Source organism: Macrotis lagotis, chromosome 2 (assembly GCF_037893015.1).
Source record: "Macrotis lagotis isolate mMagLag1 chromosome 2, bilby.v1.9.chrom.fasta, whole genome shotgun sequence".
Classification (NCBI taxonomy): domain Eukaryota; kingdom Metazoa; phylum Chordata; class Mammalia; order Peramelemorphia; family Peramelidae; genus Macrotis; species Macrotis lagotis.
Genome location: NC_133659.1, coordinates 277,989,767 through 278,015,361, shown reverse-complemented (window position 1 = coordinate 278,015,361; position 25,595 = coordinate 277,989,767). Strand labels below are relative to the sequence as shown.

At 35.6% G+C, this 25,595-nt stretch overlaps 1 protein-coding gene across 1 annotated transcript in view; it reads left to right on the top strand.

Moving 5' to 3' along the window:
- Nucleotides 1-23,310, top strand: part of LEMD3 (LEM domain containing 3) — a 286,239-nt gene extending 262,929 nt beyond the window's left edge. Inside the window, 2 exon segments of the mRNA XM_074226213.1 lie at nt 3,406-3,503; nt 19,587-23,310. Coding sequence (XP_074082314.1) covers nt 3,406-3,503; nt 19,587-19,748 — 260 coding nt within the window. The 3' untranslated portion in view covers nt 19,749-23,310.
- Nucleotides 23,311-25,595: the final 2,285 nt, after the last annotated feature.

The window sequence follows — 25,595 nt, the reverse complement described above, 5'->3', positions numbered from 1 at the left end:
TCCATTTTATATTGGTTTTGAAATGTTAATCCCCACAATGCTCCTTTTTCTCTGAGTTTCTCCCAATATTTAGATGGTGCCAAGGTAAACAAATTGCACTTTTCAAGCATCAATGCTTAAGTAGCACACATTGAAACCATTTGAGGACTTCCATCTCATCCCACTTGACCTAATCCTTTATGACACTCTGGAGACATCACAAATTCAACATGTGCAAAGTGAACGAATTATCTTTCCCCTAAAACCAATTTCTCTTCCAAACTTCCCTGTTTTTGTCAGAGGTATCTCCACTCCTCCAGTCTCTTAAGTTTGTAATATTGGCATTATCCTTACTTCCTTACCTTCTCCCTTACTTCCCTCACCCCACAAAGTTAGTCAGTTGCAAATTATTGCTGTTTCAGTCAGTTGCAAATTATTGCTGTTTCTATCTCCCTAGACTCTTTTGCATTTGACTCTTTTTTTCTCTAATTTCAGACCTTCACCATTTCTTAGCTAGACCATTTAAAAGAACTCCAAAATTGTCCTCCCTTTTCAAGTTTTACCCCATCCAACCCATCCTTAATGCAGCAACCACTTTGATTTTCCTTAAGAATAGTTCCTATTAAGTCACAACTCAATAATTCCAGTGGCTCCCTATTACCTCTAGGATAAAATATAAATTTCTTTGTTTAGTTTTTAAATCCCTTCACAGCTTAGTCCCATACTATTTTTTCAATCTCAATATAGATTAATACTTGGTGTGGAATAGGTCTAATTTAGGTCAGTGTGGTGGTTCAGGCTTGGGATCAGAACAAAATGAAACACTAGCAGACCATCTTCTTTTGAAAAATCTTCCTATCCTTTGACCACACTTCTCTATTTAGAAAATGGCTGTCAGTGTCACACATTTGTGTCAATTCCCTATATATTTAAAATATCAGAATTTTGTTAATGGTTTTGATACAAAGTTTTTTAAAAAAAATTTATTATTCTCTATTTTTATCTTCATTTTTTATATTTGTGTAGAAACTTTCAAATTTTATATTTTCAATTTTTTGTGATCTTTTCCATCATATGTTTAGTTAAGAATTCTATCCCTAGTCATAGTTAGTTATGAAAGATACCTAATATTGTTCTCTTCTAAATTATTTTAAACCTTCAGATTTTTAAAATTTCAGATTATATCTGATTTAGGTTCATTTTGAGCACATGATTGTATATTGCATAAGATATTAGTCCAAACTTATTTTTTGCCAAACTTCTTTATAGTTTTCTAAGCAGGTCTTGTAAAAAAAATGGAGTCTTTTACCTAACAATTTATTTTCTTGGCTTTATAAAGCATTGAGCTAATGCTTTCAATTCCTTATTTCTTGCTTATATAGTCTGTTTCATTTATCCACTTTTCTCTTAACCAGGAGCAGATAGTTTTGATGACTACTTTATTATAATATAGACTAAGATCTAGGAATTCTAACCTTCCTCCATATTTCTCAATATTTTCTTGAGATTCTAGACTTTTCATTCATTGAAATCAATTTAGTTACTATTTTTTCCTAGTTCTATGAAACTATTCCATTGGCACTAAATCTATAAATTACTTTAGGTAGTAATATCTCTTTTACTATAGTGACTCAGTCTAAGCATAAGCTGAGCTGTGAATATTTCTTTATTTCTATCTCTATTTCTGTAAAAAAGTGTATAAATCTTGCATATGTCTTGGTAGGTTAAAGAAAGACTCTTCTATGCCTATGTTTTTAGATGTTTTAAAATAAATGAGTTTCACATTTTGTTAAGAGCAAAATTTTGCTAAATGTTCTATACCTTTTGAAATAACTATATGGTTGTTCTAATCTTTGTCATTTATATGATTATAATATTGACTCATCTCAGGGAAGTTTCCAACTCAATGATAGTAAATTATTTTCAGTGTACATCATTTTAGTTCCCTCCACGTCTTTAGTTATGTATATAAAATAATTTGTGCAAACTTTTAATGAAAGAACATACAAATAATATAATAACATTAATTACTCATTGGGTAGACCACACAAAATGGGACTATAGCTCCAGAATCTTTCGTGCAGATCATTGGCAAACTCCTTCCTTAAGGGTGAGGTGTGTTCAAGGTTAGAGTTGATCAGAGTCTTTTTGACAACTCTATTTCCTTCTTTTTCATATTTCAACATGTTTGAAATTATACTCATCACTTGGGAATTGATACGGTGGAACAAAATAACACAATGATATCAATAAATAACTGGAAATGGTGAGAGATTTATAAGAAGGAATCTTTATTTCAATACTTTGAGAAGATTTGATTTTATTGATGAAAGTTCAGTATTTACCAGTTCTGTTCATCATCATTCAACAAGTTACTAAATGGTCTTTGAAAATGAAAATAGCCACAAAATGTATCGCTTTGCAGCCTATATATCTATCCATCCATCCATCCATCCATCCATTCAGTCATCCATCCACCCACTCAACCATTCATCCATCCATCCATAATCATTTATCTATCAACTATTATCTTCTTTCATTTATCATCTTTTGTTAACTGTAGTATGCTTTTCCCCTTCAAGTTGTGTGAATCATAAAGAATTCTATACTATGTTTTTGATATTGTTTAGTCATTTTTCATTAGTATCTGACTCTTCATGACCCTTAATTGAGGTTTTCTTGGTAAATGGTGGTTTGCCATTTCCTTTCATTTTGCAGATTGAGAAAACTGAGGCAAATAGGGTTAACTGATTTGCCCAAGGTCTCACAGCTAGCAAACGTATGAAATCAGATTTGAACTCATGAAAATGAGACAGTGCTGTACGTATTGTATAATCTAGCTGCCTATACTATGTTTAGTAAATCTTTAAAATTACATTTCTAGATTTCTATGAATTGATGTTGAGTGAAGTGAGCAGAAACCAGAACATTCTACACAGTAACAGCAATGTTGTGTGATGATCATGTATGATAGATTTGGCTTTTCTTAGCAACACAGTGATCAAAGACAATTCTAAAACACTTCTGATGGAAAATGCCATCCACATCTAGAGGAAGAACTAAGTAGTCTTAATACAGATTGAAGCATACAATTTTCATTTAAATTTTTTTGTTTTTTTGTGATTTTCCCCTTTCTGATTTTTCTTTCACATCATGACAAGTATGGAGAGATGTTTGTTAAGACTGTACATGTATAACCATATCAGATTGTATTGCCTACTGCCTTGAGTAAAGGGGAAAGAAGGGAAGGAGGGAGAAAATTTTGAAACTCAAAATTTTAGAAAAATGAATGTTGAAAACTTTTTTTACAGGTAATTTGAAAATATCATTAAAACAAAATAAAAATTAAAGAAATAAAGTTACATTTCTAACTGAAAGTTGTTTATTTCATTCTCTCTCTTTTTGTTCTTATATCTTTCTCCCCAGGTTGGCCCTCATTTCATGATGTGATAAGTTCAGATGCAATTACATTCACTGATGACTTTTCCCATGGAATGCATAGGGTTGAAACAAGCTGCTCTCAGGTCAGTTAACAAGACATAGATTCATTGACTACAAAATATACCTTTTACCTATGTATTATGAAACACCCAAGACTTGTGATTGTTTCAGATAAAATTACCAAGATCAAGTGATCACTTACAATGGTAACAGATGAACAACTTAAGAGTTAGGGTGGTGGTAGCATGGAGCAAGAAGGAAAGGGAGAAGGAAGATCAACTTCACTTGCCTCAGATCTCATATAGTGAACTGTTCTTAAACTATATGAGAATTCCTAATATATCCATACTTGTCCTACTGTGGGCAGATTTGTTCCCTCTTAACCTTTTTCACTTTCTAATATCTGGTCATAATATCTCTTTTAGAAATGTTCCATCCAGGGGTGGCTAGGTGGCCCAGTGAATAGAGTACCAGCCTTGGAGTCAGGAGTACCTGGGTTCAAATCCAACCTCAGACACTTAATAATTACCTAGCCATGTGGCCTTGGGCAATCCACTTAACCCCACTGCCTCGAAATATCTTAAAAAAAGAAAAAAGGAAATGTTCCATCCACTGCATATCAGTCTCTTAAGTTCTCAAAATAGGCTTAATCTAAGTATGTGTGTTTGGTTTTGCCCATCCTCTCCTTTTGTGCCTCCTTTCTTGGTCCATTTGATTATTCTTTCTGGTGTAAAACTGTCACTCCTCACCCCTTTCAGGAAGAATAATTATTGAGATAAAAAAACACTGGCCATAGTAATGTATATTTGTGTAGAGTTTTATGATTAGGAAAAAATTATTTAATGTCCTCATTTGATGTTTGCAGCAACCTTATATTAGTAAGCATATCATTTGAAAATTCACATTACATAGCTGATAAAGCTGCTGTGGGGAAGAACTTTGTAAACCTTAAAGGGGCATATTCAGAAATGTCATATCATGTCATCATTGTTATTATTATTATTATTATTAGCTTAATCTCATTCTTCTCATCTTTATTGGTAGATTTCAAATAGAAATGGTCTAAAGACAAGTTGCTCTCCTGTTATTATGTGCTTTCTGTATTTTTTTTTAAAAAGTGTTAGGATATAAGCTTATAATCTATAGGCTTCTGTAAAGCATCCTTTTGTACAATTCCAGTAGTAGCTAAGATCAAAGGGATGATATATCTCTCATCCCATTCCACATGGTTTCCATTTCCTCTGGTAGGTCTCTATATTTTGAAGACTTTTCACTTTGTGTTTCTTAGAAAATAGGAATATTTGTTACGGAGATATCTCCTGAAACACTTTTTTTTGCTTGTTTTTGAGTTTAATGAATCAGGTAGTAAACTCCAGCTGGTAAAACTCCTGAGTGGGACCCAAACCAGGTTAAAATGTAAACATACAATAAACTATAGATACTGTTAATTTGTAGTTTTCTAAGTCAACATGTGGCCAACAGGAATTCTGAGTCTGATAACACTGGTTTTTATGACTATAGACAATGCTTCACTTTATGATAATGATTCGGTTCCAGTGCAATTAATTTGTTGAATTTTCGAGTATATTTTGAGGTCAATATAAGATGTTTCTTCTCAGTCCACAAAGGGACCTGAAAGCTTTTGATCTAGATTTTAGCAAGTGTTGTTTCATAGCTTCTTACTTTTCCTTTTGTAATCATCATTATATCAGGATCCTAAAGGAAAATAAAAAAAACTCTTGCATAATCTTTGTTGGCAATGACCGACTTGTGATCATAAACCCTTGTTTCTAAAAGCAAATTTACATGACCTTTGCTATTTGTTATTGCTGTTCTTGATTCTTGTTATCATCATCATCATCATCATCATCATTATTATTAATAGTAACATTGCATAATTAATCAAGTAACTGGTCAACAAACATTTATTAATTATGTCCTGGGTATCATACTAGGTTTCAGCCAAATAAAAGAATGAAAGAATGCCTATTCACCAAGAATAGTTTACATTCTATCGGATAAGCAGGATTTAAATTCTACCTCTGACACATACACATATTTGTGTAACCACGGGGAAGTTATTTAACCACCTGGTATCCTAAGCAACTTCACAAGAATGGTTATAGATAATGTATAGATCTATTTTGAAGGAGGGAATTTTTATACTAATGAAATTCTAGTTTTGAAAAACAATGAAAATAAAAGGACTTAACCCCCCCCCCCAAAAAAAATCCTGCAAAATAACTGTCTCAACCATAACTCCTCTTCTCCAAAAGAATTTTACTGGGAGGGATTTTAGATGAGCAGGAAAGAAGAACTTTTCTAAGTTATAACAAACTAAAGTAAGTTCCTGGGGAAAATGTGAGAACAACTTTCTAGTGAAAGTGTGTCTTAGGGTGTGATATTTTAACTGGAAATTTTCATGTAGAAGGAAAAATAGAACTTATAACCTTTTGAGTTTGCATTTCATTCAATGATCCTTCTGATATCTTTACTCAGAGCATACTCATGAAACCAGTCAAATAAATCCGAGTCATGTATTGTGCTTTTCAAATTCTTAATAATTTTAGTTTTCAAGGTTATGAACAAGAACAGTGTCAACCATTTCCAATTACCAGGTATATATTTGTCTTTATACACACACACACACACACACACACACACACACACACACATTTACAATGACATTTGGCTAAATGTCATACTGACCCATCTTTCCACATACTAGTTTATGAATAAGTAAATTTTCTAAATAAGCTCTTTATTTTTCAGTATTTGATTTAAAAACCATCAAAATATGAATTTTACTTAGCAACAAGAGCATTATGTTTGAAATGCCAAGTAGAATTCTTGTCAGTTTTAGTATATGAGCAGAAAAATAATAATTATTTTAAGAAATTTATTTTAAAAGAGTATTGCCTTTTGAGATTCATTATTATTCCAATGTAAACCATAGTTAATGAAATTAGTTTTTTTTTGATTCTGGATAAAAGCTGTAATTGCTGAAAGGGTCAGCTAAATTGTTCATGTCTATCCTATACCTTCAAGTTTAAAAAGTAATTTACATTTGTTATTTCATTTGATGCTCATAATAATCATATGAAGTAGGTACTATGGATATAACACTATTGCTAGTGTTAATATTCTTGTTAGGAAACTAGGTTGTAAATGGATAGCATCAAGAAGACTTGGGTTCAAATGCAGCCTTAGACAATAACTGTGTGATCCTGGGCAGTTAAATTCTGTCTGCCTCAGTCTCTGCTTCTGTAAAATTGAGGCAAAGCTAGTATCCACTTCCTAGAGTTGGTTGAGGATAAAATGAGATAATATTTGTAAAGCTCTCTGAAAACTTAGAAAGACTATATTTATGCAGCTGTTGTTATTATCTTTATTAGGCAGTTAGGACCTGGAGTCAGGATAAGACCTGAATTCAAATCTGTCTTTAGACACTTACTGTGTCTTAAGTAAGTAGCTTAACCTCTGTCTGTCTCTGCCTGGGATATTCCCAGGGTAACTGCGAGGATAAAATGAGATGAATATATAACTTACTTTGTAAATCTTTAAATGCCATATAAACACTATCATCATCATGATCACAGAGGAGGAAGCTGACACTCAGCTCAGTTAAGCTAATGGATGTAGGTACTTTCTTTCCCCTGATTTTTGCTCCGCTTTGTTTTCATAAACAGCTTAAAGATTTTTTAGATTGGGAGCCAGAAAGATTGTACAGTATAGAAAGAGCAAAGGAGTTTGCTGTTCTGTTTATTCCCTGAAGATTTCTTCCATTTATCACATTATACACGAACAAAGCATAGTCACTCTTAGATGTCAGATAGAGATGAATGGCAAATGTTCTCAGTGCCCAACTCACTCCATCATAAACTTCCTATTATTGTACTTGTAGAAGAAATTTTCCAAAGTCTCACTGGCTTACTCACTGGTTTCTGAACTTTTGCTTTGGTTTCACAATATGCATTTTCCCTGTAGGCAAGTTGTGAGTTAGGCATATCCATGAGAATGGTCACAATTTGAATCTGGTTTACTTTAACTGAAATTGAACAGAGAATTTGTGAGCTGTCTGAGGGCTGGGCTGTGTTTGCCTTTCCTTGTATCACTTCACATTCAGCACAATGGATGCCAAATAAATGGTGGCTAATTAGTAAAAGTGTGGGATAAGTCAGAAGTAGAATGGGGAGAGAGCTGGGAGGTAGGGGTAGGGGGCAGAAAGACCTGAGTTCTGGCTATAGCACATACTGTGACAGATGCTATGTCACCTAAACAGCTTTAAAAACAACAATAGGGGTGGCTAGGTGGCACAGTGGATAGAGCACCAGCCCTGGAGTCAGGAGGACCTGAGTTCAAATCCAGCCTCAGACACTTAATAATTCCCTAGCTGTGTGACCTTGGGCAAGCCACTTAACCCCATTGCCTTGCAAAAAATACTAAAAAAAAACAAACCCAAAACAACAACAATAATGACTGTGATGACAACATTGCAGAACAGTCATTTATACTGAGATAATAAATTACCAATTCACTTTGCAGAAATAGCAAAGGATAAAGAGCTCAAATCATATATGGTGCCCAAATTCTTTAAACATTTAGATTTCTGTAATTTGTCTAAAGATTTGCATTATCAAATGTTTGTTAGGCAGGGTATACATGAAAATAAAAACATTTGTGCATGCTTTCTTGAATCAAAATTATACAACATTGTTTCAGGAATCGTCTTTTCATGCTAATGGATCACATGTTTAGGATAATTTCTTATCTCTATCCGTTTTCCTTGTACCACGTCTTTTCTTCTCAACTGCAGTCCTTGTCCTACCTTTTCAATCTTATGCCAAAGCCCAGATAGAGTTCGAGTGTTCTACTAAAATGTTCTATGTAGCCTTCCTAGAGAAAAGGAGGGTCCTACAAAAACTGACGTTGGAATAAATTCAGTGCTCACCCAGATTTATGAAACTGTTTGATACTTAAACTTGTTGAAGAATGAAGATTATTTGTTTCTTTTTAATCAAATAGGAGACATGTCAATAAATCATGAAACCTGGCATATAAGTTATATCAATGACACTTTATCTATTGTTGGTTCCTTTAACCTGATGAAGAGTTGCTCGTTATTTCTTTACCTGTAACCTAAATAAGTGATCACTCCATTCAGTGAACTAAAAGATTTGAGCACACTTGTACATAAGAAGTCATATATTTGTGCTTCAGATGTAAAGCTCACTTTGGTATTGTTATTAAATTGTTAACATTTTTGAAGGATACTGTTGGTTCCTTCCTTCCGTCCCTCCCTCTCTCCCTCCCTTCCTTCCTTCCTTCCTTCCTTCCTTCCTTCCTTCCTTCCTTCCTTCCTTCCTCCAAGTTACTTAAGACTCCCTCAGCTACATCAAAGAACAATTAATACATAAATGGAAAAAGAGGAGGTAAAGTGTTAAGTTTCATTTAAGTACCACTTTTTATTTGAAGTACCACTTTTTATGTTTCTTGTGTCTCAGTTACATGGGTATAAGAATTCTCTTTCCCAGAGTAGCCTGCAACAAAGATGACATCAATAACTCAGTAGCAGTCAAGGAAAAATGATGTATTAGTAATATCTTTCAGTGGTTAAAGAAAAATTAAGCATAAATCCCTTGTGAAGAGGAGATAACATCCATGAAAGATATCAGCTCAAATTCAGTATAATTCTTCGTCCTGTCATTAATGGAATTAGAGGTCAATGTTTACTTAGATTTCTTTTCTTAACAATTGATTGGAGGAATGGCCCTGACAACACTCCCTTTCAGACCTCTAAATTTCTATATTCTTTTTATGTCATTCTCTTTTTCTTCAAGCTTCATGTTAGCTACAAATCAGATCAGTTTCCTTTAATCAAAATGGATATAAAATTCTTGAATAGTTCCTAAGGACAGATCCTTAGGGTGCTCTTTGGTACTGATATATTAATGGTGAATTGAGTCTGGACATTCAATCAGATATAAATTCACTTGATTATGATATCACAGGAGACACTGTCAGTTATCTTCTGGCATCTAGGTGTTCTTTGTTGTTCAATCATTTCAATCACATTTGACTCTTCATGACCCCATTTGTTGTTTTCTTGCAAAGATGCTGGAGAGGTTCGCCATTTCCTTCTTCAGCTCATTTTACAGATGAGGAAACTGAGGCAGGGTGAGGTGATTTGCCCAGGGTGATAGAACTACTAAGGATCTGAGACAAGATTTTAATTCAGGAAGATGAGTCTTTCTATTTACAAGCCCAGAACTCTATATATTGCACCATCTGACTGCCCCTAGGTACTAGATATCTCCATAATTCTAGTTTGCTAATCCAATAACTGTCAAAAAAAAGAGTGAAGTTCACCTGGTTAGATTTATTGAATGAGCTGTTCTGGAAGAACCCACCTTGGCTCTTTCTGACATTCTGACCATTCTGACTTTTCCTATCTTAGTGCTGAGAAGCCATCTCTTTATTATTTTTTATTTTTATCTTTGCTTTTATTTATTTATTTTTGCAAGGCAATTAGGGTTAAGTGACTTGCCCAGAATCCCATAGGCCTTCTCTTTAATAATATGTTGTAGAATAAAACTAGGGAATTTGTTGAGCTATTTTAAAGACTTTTTTCCCCTTCCTTCTTTTGGGCATCTTTTTCTCCATCATGAAGTTACCCGTCATTGGGAAGTTCTTTACTTGTGAATGATGGGAAGTCTTCACTTGTGAAAAGGATTGAATTCAAATATTGAAAATCAGATATGACTCTCAGATCAAAGTTGCAGGACATGTTATTACTGTCTCTTCTTCAGGTGCCTCTGTGTTGTGCCTCATTAATTATAGTAAATGTAACTCTGGGCCACACAAGCAAAGCAAAGCAAAGCAGGAGAATGCAGACATACCACAGTTGCCACAGTTTGGTTTTCTACAAGTTGCTACAGCAATGCACTATAACACAGAGGAAACCAAGAATAGGTAACCCCTGCCTGCACAGACAAGTTGTGTGGCAAGGTTAGCTAATGATGACAAAAATTGTTAGTTATTATAATTATGTATTATAATATATAACTATATATTATGTTATATTTAAAAGAAGCAGATGAGAATAGAAATAAGTGGTAGTGTTGTATAGCAAGATGATTCATACACAAAGAAATCAATAAACCATTGAAGGAAGATATGTCAGGAGCCTCACAGGTTCTGTGACCCTGAGTAAATTATCTAACCTCTCAACTTCAGAAATGGGAAGAATATTGATCACAGGGTTGTTGTAAGCAGAAAATTAAATAATATATATAAGGCACTTTCCAAGCATTAAAAGTGTCATATAAATGCTATTGTTGTTATTAAGTCCTGGTCCAGAAAACAAAATCCTATTCCCTGACATCATCATAGACATTTTTGCAGATGCTAGACATCCTGTCTTCATAGACATCTTCATAGATGACTTTGACTTGTTCCCTCCTTTTCTAACTCCAAAGCTTGGGGTAACAGGAATTGTACTTTCCTTTGAGTTTCTTCTCTGAGGTTCTCCTTCATTATTCACTGACAAATTTGTAGAAGTATTTTTTTCATACTTTCAGATTCTATTTTTTCACTTTTATAATTATTGTTCAGTTGTTTCAGTTATGTTTGACTTTGTGACTCCATTTGGAATTTCCTAGGCAAAAATACTGGAGAGATGTGCTATTTCATTCTTCAGCTTATTTAATAAATGAGGAAACTGAGGCAATGATGTTAATTGACTTGTTCAGGGTCATACAGCTAGTATGGCTCTGAAATCAGATTTGAATGCAGGCACATGGATATATACATCCTCCTCATTCCAGGTGCAGGGCTCATGCACTATCCTGACTACTGTCTCCTCCTCATATAACCAACTCACTTGTCAAATCATTTCATTCTGACTTTTGTGCCCATTCCTAATAAAACTGTTGTTTTCAAAGTCTCTTTCTGCAACATTTTCCCTTATTGACCACCCCCTCCTCAGTACAATCTTCTCACTTCTGTATGTGATCCCATTTTCTTTTGTGCTTTTCTTACTTATAAGATTATTTCTTCTAACTGTTTTTTGTAATCCATCTTCTTTCCCCTGAACTCTGAGAGTTGGTATGCCCCCACATTTTATCCACAGCCTTCAAACTTTCTCCCTTAACACTACTCCTAAATCTCTCTATATATAGCATCTCAAAGTCATAAATTTATAGCTTAAAGTCTTTTATTCATTTATCCCAAGGCCTTCATTTTATGTATGAAGAAAGGAACTCCCAAGAAAGTAGTAACTTGCTCACAGCTAATAAGTGGCATAACTGAGATTTCATACCAGACTCTGACTTTAATTCTATCTTGTCTCTGGACCATCATACTGCCTGCTAATACATTTCTGATCTTCTCTTTGAACTCCTAGTTCTACATTTTTGGTACTTCTGCCTGAATGGTCCCACTGACACCCCAAATTTGCTTCATCCAAAATGGAACTCATCATCTGCCCCTAAATTTTCCCTTCCTTCTAATTTCCCTATTTGTGTGGATGATTCCATCATTCTTCCATTTAATCAAGGCTCAATCTCAGAATCACTTTGGACTCTTCATTTTTCCTTACCCTTAATATACAATGAGTTATCAATATTTATTCCTACTCCATCATGTCTGTAATCACCACCCCATTTGAGGAGAAGTAATACAAGGACACTCTTATGGTCTTTCCAAAAAACTTTTGGAACTGATTATATAATATGGGAGATACTGGCAATGGACTGCCCAGCAAGGCATATCCACATTAAAGAAGGCACTGTGCTCCATGAGCAAAACAGAATTAAAATGACTCAAAAGAAATTTGAGATGCACAAATTTAGAGAATCTACACCAAATATTCATATGGACTATTTGACCTGTAATAAAGCATTCTGAGCCATAGTTGGCCACACTGTAACTTGAATCTAACACAGTGATGTCCGTTTGGTGGTCTTCAAAAATGGAGGACAACAACCAACCAGTCATCTATACCCCACTCATACTTGCTTCAACCCTTGCTCTTTTTTATATTTAGTATTTTTATTAGGGATTTGGATAAAAGCAACTTACAAAACTTGCAGATGACATAAAGGTAGGAGATGGAGCTAATACCTTGGATATAGATTTTTTAAAAAGTCTGAACAGGCTAGAATGTTATTTCAAACAATAACAACAGCAATAATAGCTGATGATTTTATAAGGGTTGTAAAACATGCATTGTGTCATATTACCCTCATAATAACCCTATGAGATGAATGCTATTATCATTCTCATTTGACATAAGGAAAATTTAACTTGTTTTTTTCAGGTTTACACAACTAGTAAGCATTAAAGGGAGGGACTAAGGAAAGGGAATAAGCTGTTATTAAGCATCATGTATCAGATATTAGTGTTGATGTCGATGCTTAATAATGGCTTATTTACAAATATTATTTACAAATTATTTACAAATTTTTTCTTTCACTAATCCTTGGTAGGTATTATTATTATTATCATCCCTATTTTACAATGGTAGAAACTAAGGCAAACAGTACTTAAGTGACATAACTAGTAAAGTCATAACTAGTAAATGTCTGAGGCTTGATTTGAACTCAGGTCTTCCAGACTCCAGGTCCAGCTATCTTGTTTCCTGCCTAAGGAAATGGGGTTTCTCCTCACTCCCAGTCCAGAAATCTTTCATAACACCATTTTACCTCTCAAACTCAACAAGATGTTATTTAATGGGAATAAATATCAAGTCTTAGACTCAAACTAAAAATAACTTCACAAGTATAAGATGGTGTGGATTTTAGCAAAACAATAATTTATCTGAAGCAAATAAAGGTTTTAATGTACTATGGACTCAATATAATTCATTAATATAGCAGGGAAGGAAAGCCAATGTGAGTTTAGAAGGATGCTCTTAGAAAAGTATTGAACCCAGATCCAAGCAAGGGATAATTCTGCTTTGCTCTGCCAAGGTCAGATCTCAAATTAGGTTCAACTTGGGGCATCACATTTTAAACTGGACACTGATAAATCAGAGAATGCTCAAGAGAGCAGGACAGCGGAGGTCTTTGAGGTGATGCTTCATTAGGACTGGTCACAGGAATTGAAACTAATTAAGATGGAGTAAAGAAATTCCATTTCTGCTTCTATATCTCTCGCATCTGGTCACCACTTTGCCATTCACATTGCCTATGCTAAAGGTCAGTACTTCATCTCCTCCCTATTCTACTTAATATTCTTATCAACGACTTGGACAAAAGTATAGATGGCCTTCTTAACCCAGTGGCAGGTGACCTAAAGGTAGGAAGAGTAACTAAATATTGGATGATAATATTGAGGTGGTGATGGTGGTGGTAGGGCTGTCCATAAATATTTGAAGGATTTAATTGTATTAAAGGAAATATATGTTATCCTTAGCCCCAAAGAAAAGAAATAAGAGCAAGGGGTGGAGGTTCCCCAGAGGTAAATGAACAAATTTCATAACAGAGCTACACAAAAGTCTACTTGCTTGAGGAGGGAATTTCCCTTCACTAAAGGTCTTTAATCAATGACTGCATGACCACTTGTGGAATTTGGTGTAGTGTAAGGTTTTATTCATTTGTGGATTAAATTGCATAACCCCCTAAGGTCTTTTCCAATTCTATTATTCTTAGCTTTTTTTAAAGGACTGGCATAGGAGAAATGTGATATACTGCTATCTAAAAATAGTTGGCTTTAGGAAGGATCATAAGGAAAAGACTGTGATGCCATTATTTTGATGACTGCTAGTTGGAAGAGATGGGTCTCTCTTTTAAATACAAATTTATGTTGACATCCATCCCTTCAATATCTGAACTGCAATAGTTTTCTCCTTATTCTTCTAATCTATGAATTCACTGGATTATTCCCAAGTTATTCCTTCTAGAATGGAGTTTATCTTGGTCTTAAATTTTTGAAATGATGGTGGGCCCACACACCTTTTCCTGGTTTGGACAATTCCCAAATTCCTTCTTGTTATTGGAGACTTTTCCTTGATAGGATTTAATTCGAATTTTCCAGTTATTGATAAAACACATTACTGCTTATTTTCCTTTAAGTACTGTGAATAATTAGATGTCATTTTCTCCCCTCTCCTTCCCTCCCCAGTCTGTTAAACAAAGCCTTTGTCAGAAGTTTAAATTCAGAGCCAAGGAGGTAAAATTTGCCCGGTTAAGCTAAAGTTCAATGAATGAGTCCCTCCTGGAAGTACTTGAGGAATTCTTTCTTTAGATCAAAATTCTACATCTGGACCAAATGGGAGACCAATAAATCACTTAACTTTTTATAATAATCTTTAAGGAACCCCGTCAGATCCCAGGGTTTACCCAAGTTGGAGGCTATTTATGGTTGCTGTTATTACTACTTGTGTCTCCTATAGAATCCCCTAAGTTCTTTTAGATCATTGTTAATTTGTCCTAAGTCAGCTAAATCAACTGAAAGGTAAATAGGCACCAATATGGAGTTTAAAAAAAAATTAAAAAGTTTTTGGTAAAACTGAAAGCCTTATTAATCTTTTGCAGATGACAACTCATATATTGCTGATGATTAAAGATACCCATGTGTTACATGAGGGTTTCGGCTTCACAGCCCATCTCTCTTTTTCTTGATCTTTCAGTAAAATTATAAGCTAAACTGGTGACTTCATAATCATTTCCTGGGCAACAGATTGATATCACAATCATAGAGGAAAATCGCTCTTATTTAAACACAAGTGTCTTCAATAACAGTGGGAGAAAACAGAAAACTACTGGCAAAGTAAATTGCTTTTCTTCAAACTCTTTTCCTCCTCCCACCCCTTCTCCATGTGCCTGAGTGTAAAAGCCTACCTTTAAAAGTGCCTCATCTCCTAGATCAAACACTTAAGAGAAAATGACAATTACAAAGCTTAAAACATCCTAGGCAAAGCTAGGAGAAAAACCTCTACAGGACAGTTGGAAATACATCAGTGAAGAAATATGCAGGAGTGCTGAATACATTGTTTGTGTTTCTTCCTCACATAATTGAGAATTGCAGTCAGATTTGGGGGAATTATGTTAAATTTGATGCCTAATGGCTCTCTTTTTTCAGGGGGGTCCTTCCCCCTTGATCTCTGCAGCTCTTTGGGTTGCCAGGTTTTTTGGGCAGGAGGTTTAGAAAAGGAAAAAAAAAGTCCTGAGGGAAATGTGTGTATGTGTGTGTGTGTGTGTGTGTGTGTGTGTGTGTGTGTGTGTGTGTGATGGTGATTTAATATTTCTTCAGGATAAAGACCAGTCAGCTCTGCCATCCACCACATCCCATAGTTACTGATTACCTGCAAAACCAATAAATACAATTTTTTTTAAAAAAGAGAGAAAGAACCCTTCAGCAGTAAGCACACTGCAGACTATACCCTGAAATAAATCATTAGCAGCAGGTTTCAGAGATTTCTTCATCTTGTGGCAACCAGTTTGTTTCAGTTACAACCAGGTGTGCTGTGCGATCCCCACATATTGCCAGTTGGCTTGGACCCTTGCAGCAAAAACTCGAAGGCAGCTAAAGAAACAATGCATCACTGACAACTTCCATCCATCATCCCACTATTCTGCCCAGCATATAAGAAGCAAAGAATGGGCTCCATGTGTGGAAGTTCCCCTCGGGGAGGAACCTTCAGGGCTTATATGCTTTTAAAAGAAATCTGCTAATCGTCTTCTATGGGAGACATACCATAACATAAGCTGCCTTTTGGGGTTAGTCTGCTTTGCCGACAACTGGTCTTGGGGGCTTGTAGAAGGAATAAGCTTATTATGTGATACAAATATAAATTAACACCATTCTTGAGTATGAAATAATGGATCCTCCAGCCATCCCAACCTAGTGAGAATCTTCCCAGTCCCCATTTGTGATTTTCCACTAAAGGCAGACACCAGAAATCCTAACTCTATATGTATTATGGCTTCCCAAATTTGGGTGGGTATGTTCCATTGTGATTAGTTTGCTTGGATAGTTCATAAATTTGGGTGCAAATGATTTCACCTGCCATAATTTCTCTTTGCCTTTTTTTTTGTCTAGGTTTTAGAGCAGGGGTGGGAATGTCAGGCCTGCTGACCCTTGAAGACCTGTGATATGGGGCTGCCACAGCAACTGCAGGCAGGGAATTGAAATTCCCTGGACCAAATCTAGTAGTTTTATAGGGATGAATTAATTAAATGGTTTGGCCAAATATAGAGGCAAGTGATGTTATAAATATCCAAATGACCCTTGGCAGAAAAAAAATATTCCCCATCACCGCTTTAGAAGAAAAGCATACAAATAAATTTTTTTTGCCTCCATATTAAACAAGAAGTCTGTTTTCAGATTGGCATCAATTTAATGGACCAGATTCAATTATTATGATTTCTGTTTACCAGATTAAAACATATTCATGCATCCTCCTGGTTCCTGCTCCAAATCTGGATCCTGACTAATACTTATTGTTTTTTAAGGCTTACCTGCATTGGAGCTTTATTCTTAAAGAAATGCAAATAAGAGACTGTTTTCTAAATAGGTTCTATATCATCATCATCATCATCATCATCATCATCATCATCATCATCATCATCATTTTTCCCAGGAGAACTAAATTCTATGGTTAAAACCAACTTCTTTGAGACTTTCATGTGAAAGTTTTACCTCTCAGATGTTGAATGATCAAAATGTTGGAGTTGTGTGTGAGGTCAGTAATTGCACACATACTGGGTCCCTGTGAGCACCACCAGTTCCTGTTGGCCTATGCACTGACTTGCTCTTTGGCAGGCAGAGATGGGTATTTTCCTGTGTGCAATGGGTAAACACATGGATTTTGCCGGGTGCGTCTCAGCTGCTGATGCTTGAAAATTTGGCTCCGATTGTTTATAGAAATGAAAAGCAATCAGAGCTGTCAACCCTGATATTACTTCAACCTATATAGAATGTGGTAAAAATAATGCAAGATTTGTTTTTTTTTTCAGCCTGTTTCATATTTTCCAGGCAATAGATTGCATCAACCCAAGGTTCATTTTTAGTTATTTGATGAACTGACACAGTACACTGGAGGGAAAGTAAGAATACACTTTTAACATAGAAGACCACATGGTCAAAGTTGCTATTGGTGCCATTTAATAATGATCAGGGAATTTTTCAGCAATGAATTCAAGGAGTTAGGGGACAATGGAACAATTGAGGGAGAGACCCCTTATATAGGCTTTCCCAACTTCTCTCTCCAGATTTGTAAAATCCTTCTACTTTTCCTTCTTAAAATCTCATTCTACTATTTATTGATCCCTAAAAACCCCATAATGATTAGCAGTAGTAGTAATGCACTTTCATATTCTTAACAAAGTCTTGACAAGGCAAATTTCTTAAAAAATGTTTGTTCCAAGGTCTGTATTTCAGTTCAATATATTCACAAAAATGGGTTCCAGTGTTTACCTGTGGTACACTAATGTTCACAATTCATTCATATCCAAGCTGAGAAAGGGTCAAGGATGGAGAGTGGAGAGGAGTTACATGCAAAAGCAAGTTTCAACATTTACTTCCAAAATCTGGAGTTCCAAATTCTCTACCTCCCACCCCACTCCCCATATTGAGAAAGTAAGTTATTTGGTGTAGGTTAAAAATGTGTAGCCATGAAAAACATTACTACAATTATCCTCCCTTCACAAAGAAAGGGAAGAACTTCAAGAAAAATAAAGTGGGGGGGGGGAGAAGTATGCTTTAGTCTGTATTCAGACCCCATCAGCTCTGTCTTTGGGATGGATAACATTCTTTATCATGAGTCCATTCGAGAAATTGCTTCAACATTTTTTTTCCACAGTTGCTTTTGCTAGTTGTATTATTGTAGTTCCCTCAATCCTATTCTCTCCCAGCCCCATCTCTTTCCTTTAACCCTCTCCCAAGGAGTTGTAAATATGATCTACACTGTCTTCTTTTGTGAATCATCCACTATTGGTGATTGTTATGAGACTTTTTTCTGGTAGAGGAACATCTTCATAACCTTGGTCTTTGGGGGTAATCCCTATAAAATATGCTTCTCAGCAAAATCTTTTTCAGAGTTGGATTTACTTTAACAAATATCATAATCATTTGCATCCCTATTTTGTCCTTGTACTCTGGGCTTGTTTCCTCTTGCCTAGATTCTTTGGTTACTGGTAGCATGGCCTTTGGAGCATCTAGGTGACAAATTGTATTAAATGCAGGACCTGGAGTCAGGAAGATGTATCTTCCTGAGTACAAATCTGTCCTCAGACACTTAACTAGCTGTTTAAGCCTGAGTGAGGCACTTCTCCCTGTTTGTCTCAGTTTCCTTTTTCTGTAAAATGAGCTGGAGAAGGAAATGGAAAACTATTATTTGTCAAGAAAACCCCAAATGAGGTCATAAAGAGTCAGACATGACTAAAATGACTGAACAACACCAAGCATAACCTTTAACTGGAAAGCTCACTTCCTCTCTGGAATCTCACTCCTATCCTCTGTGAGCCTTTCATTCCCCTCCCCCTCCCCCTAACCCCCCACCAGAACATGTAGGTAAAAAAGTTCAGATACCCCTTTTTCAGCTAGGAAAAGGATCATACAAACCTGAGACTTTTCCACTGGCTACCCTTAGAGTTCCAATGACCATAACACATAAATCCACCAAACCTCACCATGACTTTCCTGGGTACTGAGAACTTCCAATGCTTGTCTGATGTTAAGTTTTACTGCCCATGAAAGTAAACATTACCTCCGTCATGGCCAGTTAAACAGTATCTTTTACAGTGGACTTTTGCATATCTGAAACCCACCCATCCAAAGCCAAAAGTAATGGGGGGAAGGGAAAGAGATTTTTATTCTGCTATGTTTCTTACAAGGGGGAGATCAAGGGTCAAACTCAATTCATAAAATTACTGCAGTCATTTTCAGCTGGCTGAGAGAATTCACAGATCAAAAAAAATACAGTGGCTCATAAATGATTTCTGATATGCACAATTCCAGTGTTTTTTTTGCTCTCGGCATGTGGTATAACGCCTGCCAGAAACCATCCTCTCAGCTATTGACAGGTAGATTAGAAATGGTCCAAGATGGTTTCCATCATTCCACTCTAGGTTAGTCATCCATTTAAGCCATTTAATAGAAGTACAAACTCAAAGCCTGCTTTGTACAGATTTTTTCCCTCACATTTTGATCTTCTCTTTCAGTGTGGTGCTCACCTTGGGCATGTTTTTGATGACGGACCTCGACCAACTGGCAAAAGATACTGCATCAATTCTGCTTCCTTGTCTTTCACGCCTGCAGAGAATGGAAACTCTGAAGACAACTGTCTCAGCACCCCTGCCCAAACTGGCAAAATGGAGTTGTAGAATCAAATTTGATATGAAATAACGATCTTACCAGATAGTAGGGGAAAAAAAGTCAAAATTGTCTGCTATTATCTTATTCCACAAATGCATATATATTTTTCAAATGTAGAAGAGTAGTTTGTGCTATTGATTTTTTCTTCCTCTTTTTGCTTAAATAGAGGGGTCTTTGCCATGAGTATATTTTACTATTAATTATATTCTTAACTATTTGTATGTAGATTTGAAGAAAAGAAATAGTTTTGAGAATGCCTTATCACTAGACTTTTGAGTACCAACCAAGCTGCAATTTTTTCTTAAAAGTAAATTTAAAGAATCTCTCCTCTATAGCCAGACTCCAAATTCAAGCACTCCAGTGTCAATGCAATTTGAAGAGAACTGAGCCTGGGGAGGGAGTTCAGACCAGTCAACCAGATGTCCTGAGGGCATTTGTATGGATCTATTGAAGATAAGGATGGAGTGAAGCCTTTCCATACTTGTAGGCTTTGTGGAAAGTTTGAGTTAAGGCAGTTTTTTCTCCACTAAAAGGGTGTGAAGGTCTAAAGTTTTTCCTTATGTTAAATTGCTGCCAGATCTGAAGGGGGTACAGGGAGTATTGTGGAAGGGGGAAGTAAACATTACCTCACTTTCATGCTTTATTTTATTTTATTTTATTTTCCATTAAAAACATTGGAATGCAAGACAAATGTAAAACTTTGGACTCCATTTTGCTCAAGGTTCATGCTGAAGAACACCTGTCATAGCCTTTTCCTAAGTCCTCCCTCCCACACCCAACACCAGCTGCAAATGAAGCAACAGTTTGGGAAAATTGAACTGCTTCAATTAAAATATTAGGAATGGAAAGCTTCAAACTAAAACAGAGGATGTGGTGGAAAACCTAAGGGATACACTTAAGACTGGAACCTTAATATGGTATATCATGCTTGGAAAAACTCAACTGTCCCCCTGAAGGTGTGTTACCAAACAAGAGAGTATAAGGCCAATCTAGAAAGTATAAGTGGGATTTGTGGGATGAAATCAGGCAATCAGGAATGATATGTCTTGTTTTCCAATCCCATTCATGCTTTTGGCCTGCTATGGTAAACATTACTCTGTTAGTGCCTGCTTCCCCATATGTGAAATGGGAATTAAAGCCTTTGTAAAATACATTGAAATCCTCAGGGCAAAAACTATATATATTATATATAAATTAATATGAATAATGACAAAACTAGCAAGCATTTGTAATAGTGCTTTAAGGTCTGCAAAGTGCTTTACCTTATGTTAACTCATTTGACTGTCACAACAACCGTGGGAGGTAAGAGGTGCTATATTATTTCACTTTACAGATGAGGAAATTTGAGGCAAAGAAGGGTTGAGTGACTTGTCAGGGTCACACAGCTAATAAATATCTGAGGCAAGATTCAAACTCAGGTCTTCTGTAACCCCAAATCCATTGCTTGATATTCTATGCCACCTAGCTGACTCTAAAGATTAGCATTATTGCATTTTCCATTTTCAAACCAAATTTGTTTTTCTGGTACTAAAATCCTCAAAGACTTGGCTATTGAAATGGAAAGGAGTAGACTATAGGTTCACCATGAAAAGAGTGGGGGCTAAGAGCCAGAAATATTTTCTTTGTAGCAATAGGGACTGATTTTATTCTTGCATATTTGCATTTTAATATTTAGTCAGATTGGGGACAGACGTTGTTGTGCACAATAAAATTGAAGCAGGAATGAAAGATAAGAGTAATGTTACCTAATGGCACAGTAGTCTAGAATGCTTGCCTACTAATGCCAGATTTAATTTGTACCCATTAGTAAGTAATTGAGAACTGAAATTCTAGCTTGGGGCCTGAATCATAAAATGCTAATTTTTTAGAAGTAATTAAAAAGGAGGGAATGGAGAAAATCTCATGGAAAGTACCATATTGCCTCTTGAGAATTAAATCAGAGATAAGGAAATAATTCTTCGGGGATGCTGGAAAAAGAAAAGAAGTGAGTAAATTCAAAGAAGATTTGAGTACCAATGTTGACTATATTTGTGCTCTGAGTCCCTAAGTTATATTCTAGATCCCTAGACTTCTGCTACCTTTTTATTATAAAATGGGTTGCATGTAGATAGGTTCAAGTTTCTCCCCATCAACCCTGTGACTGGCCTTCTCCTTGTGCTTTAAAAGACCCAAGGATTCCCCTTTCCTCCCTGAAGGATAAATTAGAACTAAGATAGACCTCTCTATAGCTGCCTTACCCCAATCCTCATTTCAGGGATCTGTTACATTTAGGCCTCCTCCTCTGAGATCTATTTTCTGAGGCTGCCCAAAACCCAGGAAGGCAATGGAAGGATGCCATGTATTCATGAATTCTTCTCTCTTTATTTCTAGTCAGGGTGGAATACAGCCTCCCCCAGCCACTCCCTTCATGACCTATATAGTTCTGAGAAGATTTAAGGTAATAAAAGGTACCAAGTGTTTTGATTTTAGCTACATAGTTCTTTGTTGGCCTATAGAAAAACCTGCCTAGACTTAATTGGATATTAAACCATGGCACATTAGTGGAAGAGGGGGAATCTCCCCTTCCTCCTTTGTCTTTGATGAGGCTTAGCATTTCCTGGGAAAAGATTATTCTCTTCCTTTATTTTTTTTTCTTCCAGGAAAGCCCATTTTTTTTTCTCATTGCATTTTCCAACATCAATTTAAAATAAAAAATACCACACCAATGTCCATTAAAAAAGTGGGGTGCACATACATGTTTTAATTCCATGTTGCTTTTGAATTTGTATTATGAAATTTCAGTACATTTCTGTCTTATGTTAAAAATATATTACTAAAACTTCAATGAGCAATAATGTCAGTTGTCATGCACTAGATTTATTTTTGCAGGATATGGAGTGCAGTGAACTGAATCAATATGGTGAGGTGCATGTTCTGTGGGAGTTATACCATTTAAAAAAAGGAAATTCATTGTGCTCTCCTTCCGTGCATTAAAACATGGTGCAGAGCAAGATAGATTTCCTTGTCATACTTTTAGAAGATTCCGGACCTTGCTCATATTAATGAGTACAAACATTGGTCTACTTATGATCACTAGAAAAGGACCTTGAGAGAGCAATTATATTAATACTGCCTTATGAGAGTATTTCTATATATTTAACTTTGCACTTCTTTTATGCTTTTAAATTCTGAATCTAATGTAGCAATTTGAGAATGTATTTTACAATAGTCTTCCATATTGTTACTTAATTTGAAATGCATTTCTTTAAATATGAATAATGGGGGGTGGGGGGTGGAAGGGATATAAACTAGGGAAGGAATTGTATCTTCATCTTTGTATCTTCCAGCACCTAGGACAGTGCCTTACCCATAGAAGGCACTCAATAGTTACTTGTTGAATTGAACTTAATGGATTGTTGAATCAAATATTTTTGCCTTAAATAGATTTGTAATAATGTTTCCCCCCCTCTAAACACTACAGACTTTTCAAAAGTGTTATAAAATGTTCAGCGGACAAAGCTTTTCTTATGTCGATTGTATTATGAAGAGTTATGCAATAAAACTCCTTTATAAAGAAATCTTTTCTGCTTTACTTTCTTAAGACCTCTTCCTTTAATTTGGCTTTAAATATGGATAGTCAGTTGTCATTTGACATGGCCTTCATGTGTTGAGATGTAGTGGAGGCTGAAGCTAATGGATCTCTTAAGTTTTGAGATTTCTGACTTGGAGTTGGGCAAAATTCTGTGGGGCATCCCTAAGTCTGGCACAATTTGGATGATCCTTATGGAATAGGAGGCCAAAAAGCTTCCTAAATAAAGATGAAAAGGTCCAGTTCAGAAATGGAACAGATCAAAGGTTACCATGTCAATTTGAAATGAAGTCAAGCCATGAGTGGTTACTGCATTTCTATCCTGGGTAAGACAAGGAGAATCCATCTCAAAACAAGCAAGCAAATATACTTCATAGATCTCAGAAAACAAGACTTGGTGGACATCTCCATACTCACTCAACTTTCACCTTTGTAAAATCCTCACTATCTTTATGGTTCTTATGTTTAGCAAAGGACTTTGGGGAATTCCTTCCAGAAAATACTTTCTAGGACAGAAAACCAATGCTTAAACTACTGGGGAAGAATTTGACAGAAAACTAGGCTATTGAGAATTAGTCTCCAGAGTAACAGGTTTAAAATGTGCCATAGTTCACCAGATTAACTCAGTTTGAGAAATCAGCTCTACAGAAAGAATGTATTTTCTTCTGGACTTTTGTGATTAAGAATCCTAAGGGATATGGATATGATGCTTCAGTTTCCAAGTCATTGCTATTACTAAAGAAGGCAACACCATTCTTCCAATCACTCATACCTGTAATCTCAGTATCACCCTCCCTCCATGTTTTTTTAACTGGTTGTTCTCCCATTCCTGGAAAGATCTGTCTCTTCACTTCCTCTTCTTAATTTCCTTCAGGGTTTAGCTCAAAACCTATCTTCTTTGATCTTTCTAGCCTTTATAGCCCACAAGAAAATTTCTTGCCTCTGAGATTATCTCTTATTTATAATGCCTATATTTTGCATATACCAGTTTGCATATTGTCTCTACCATTAAAATGGGAACTCTTTGATATCAGGGATCATGTTTTTGCATTTCTTTGTATCCCTACCCCTTAGAATATAGTGTCTAGTACAAAATAAAGACTTGCTCATGCTTGAAGACTGACTGACCCACACCTATGAGCATTTTTATTGGCATTCAAAAAAGAACAATAATAAAGTTTCTAAAGCTATTTCTTGGAGGTTTAGAAAGTGCTTTTTTTGCAAATATGTCATTTAATCTTTACAACAAATTTGTGAAATAGATGCTATTACTATACTCATTTTATAGAAGAAGAACCTGAGACTGAAAGAAAGATTTTTACTATTCTTCCATGGCCATATCCACACAGCAAACTCTGAGGCAGGAGTCAAACTCAACTCTTCCTAAATCCAAATGCAACACTTCATCCTGGTCTATAAATAACCTCTAGCCACTCCAAGTCATAAGATGACAGAGGTGTTCTTTTTAGAAGTAGCTGAGCTTTTTTCTTCTGTAGTTTTCATACTTATCTTTTAAAGGAGAGAGAGCTCAGGATATTTAGACACCACAGTCATGGCTTTCAATTATGCTCTTTTTCTAGCTACCTATAAATTTTGTAGGTCTCTCCAAATGGTATTTAATACTTCTCAATTGAGCTCAGATCTGTTCATTGAAAAGAAGGATAGTTGTTATATGGAGAGAAGGTTAATACCATTAGGCCATTCTGGAAATTTCTCCTTTTCTGAAAGCCTAGGATGTCCATAGCATCATTCTTCTTAGAAACTCCAAGAATCATGAGAGACCAAATGGTATGTATGTATGTGTATGTGTATGAATGTATATGTAGAGATATGGTTATATGTATATGTATATATATATATATATATATACACACACACAGAAATCTTAAGACATTGTTCTATTTAAAATTTTTCATTACAATATTGCCAGTTATAAGATGCTTAGTTAAGTTTCATAAGCAAAGAAGCTTAAATAAGCTCAATTTTAAAGATAAAAACCTGAACAGAAGATGACTCTGGGACCTAATCTAACTTATGTCATACCTGGTGCAAAGGACACATGGGAGTGTCATGGAGCCACCAGGGGACTTAAGACAAGGGGACAGACTCTTAGGACTCCCTAAACTATCCAATCCCCAAACAAATATCATATCCAAACTGATTTCTTAGGAATATATATGTATATATGCGAGACTATTACTAATATGCTTACAGCTCTCAGGCTGTCTTGGTCTCTCTGTGTCTTTTTCTCCTGTCTCCATGTCTCTCTTCTCTCTCTCTCTCTCTC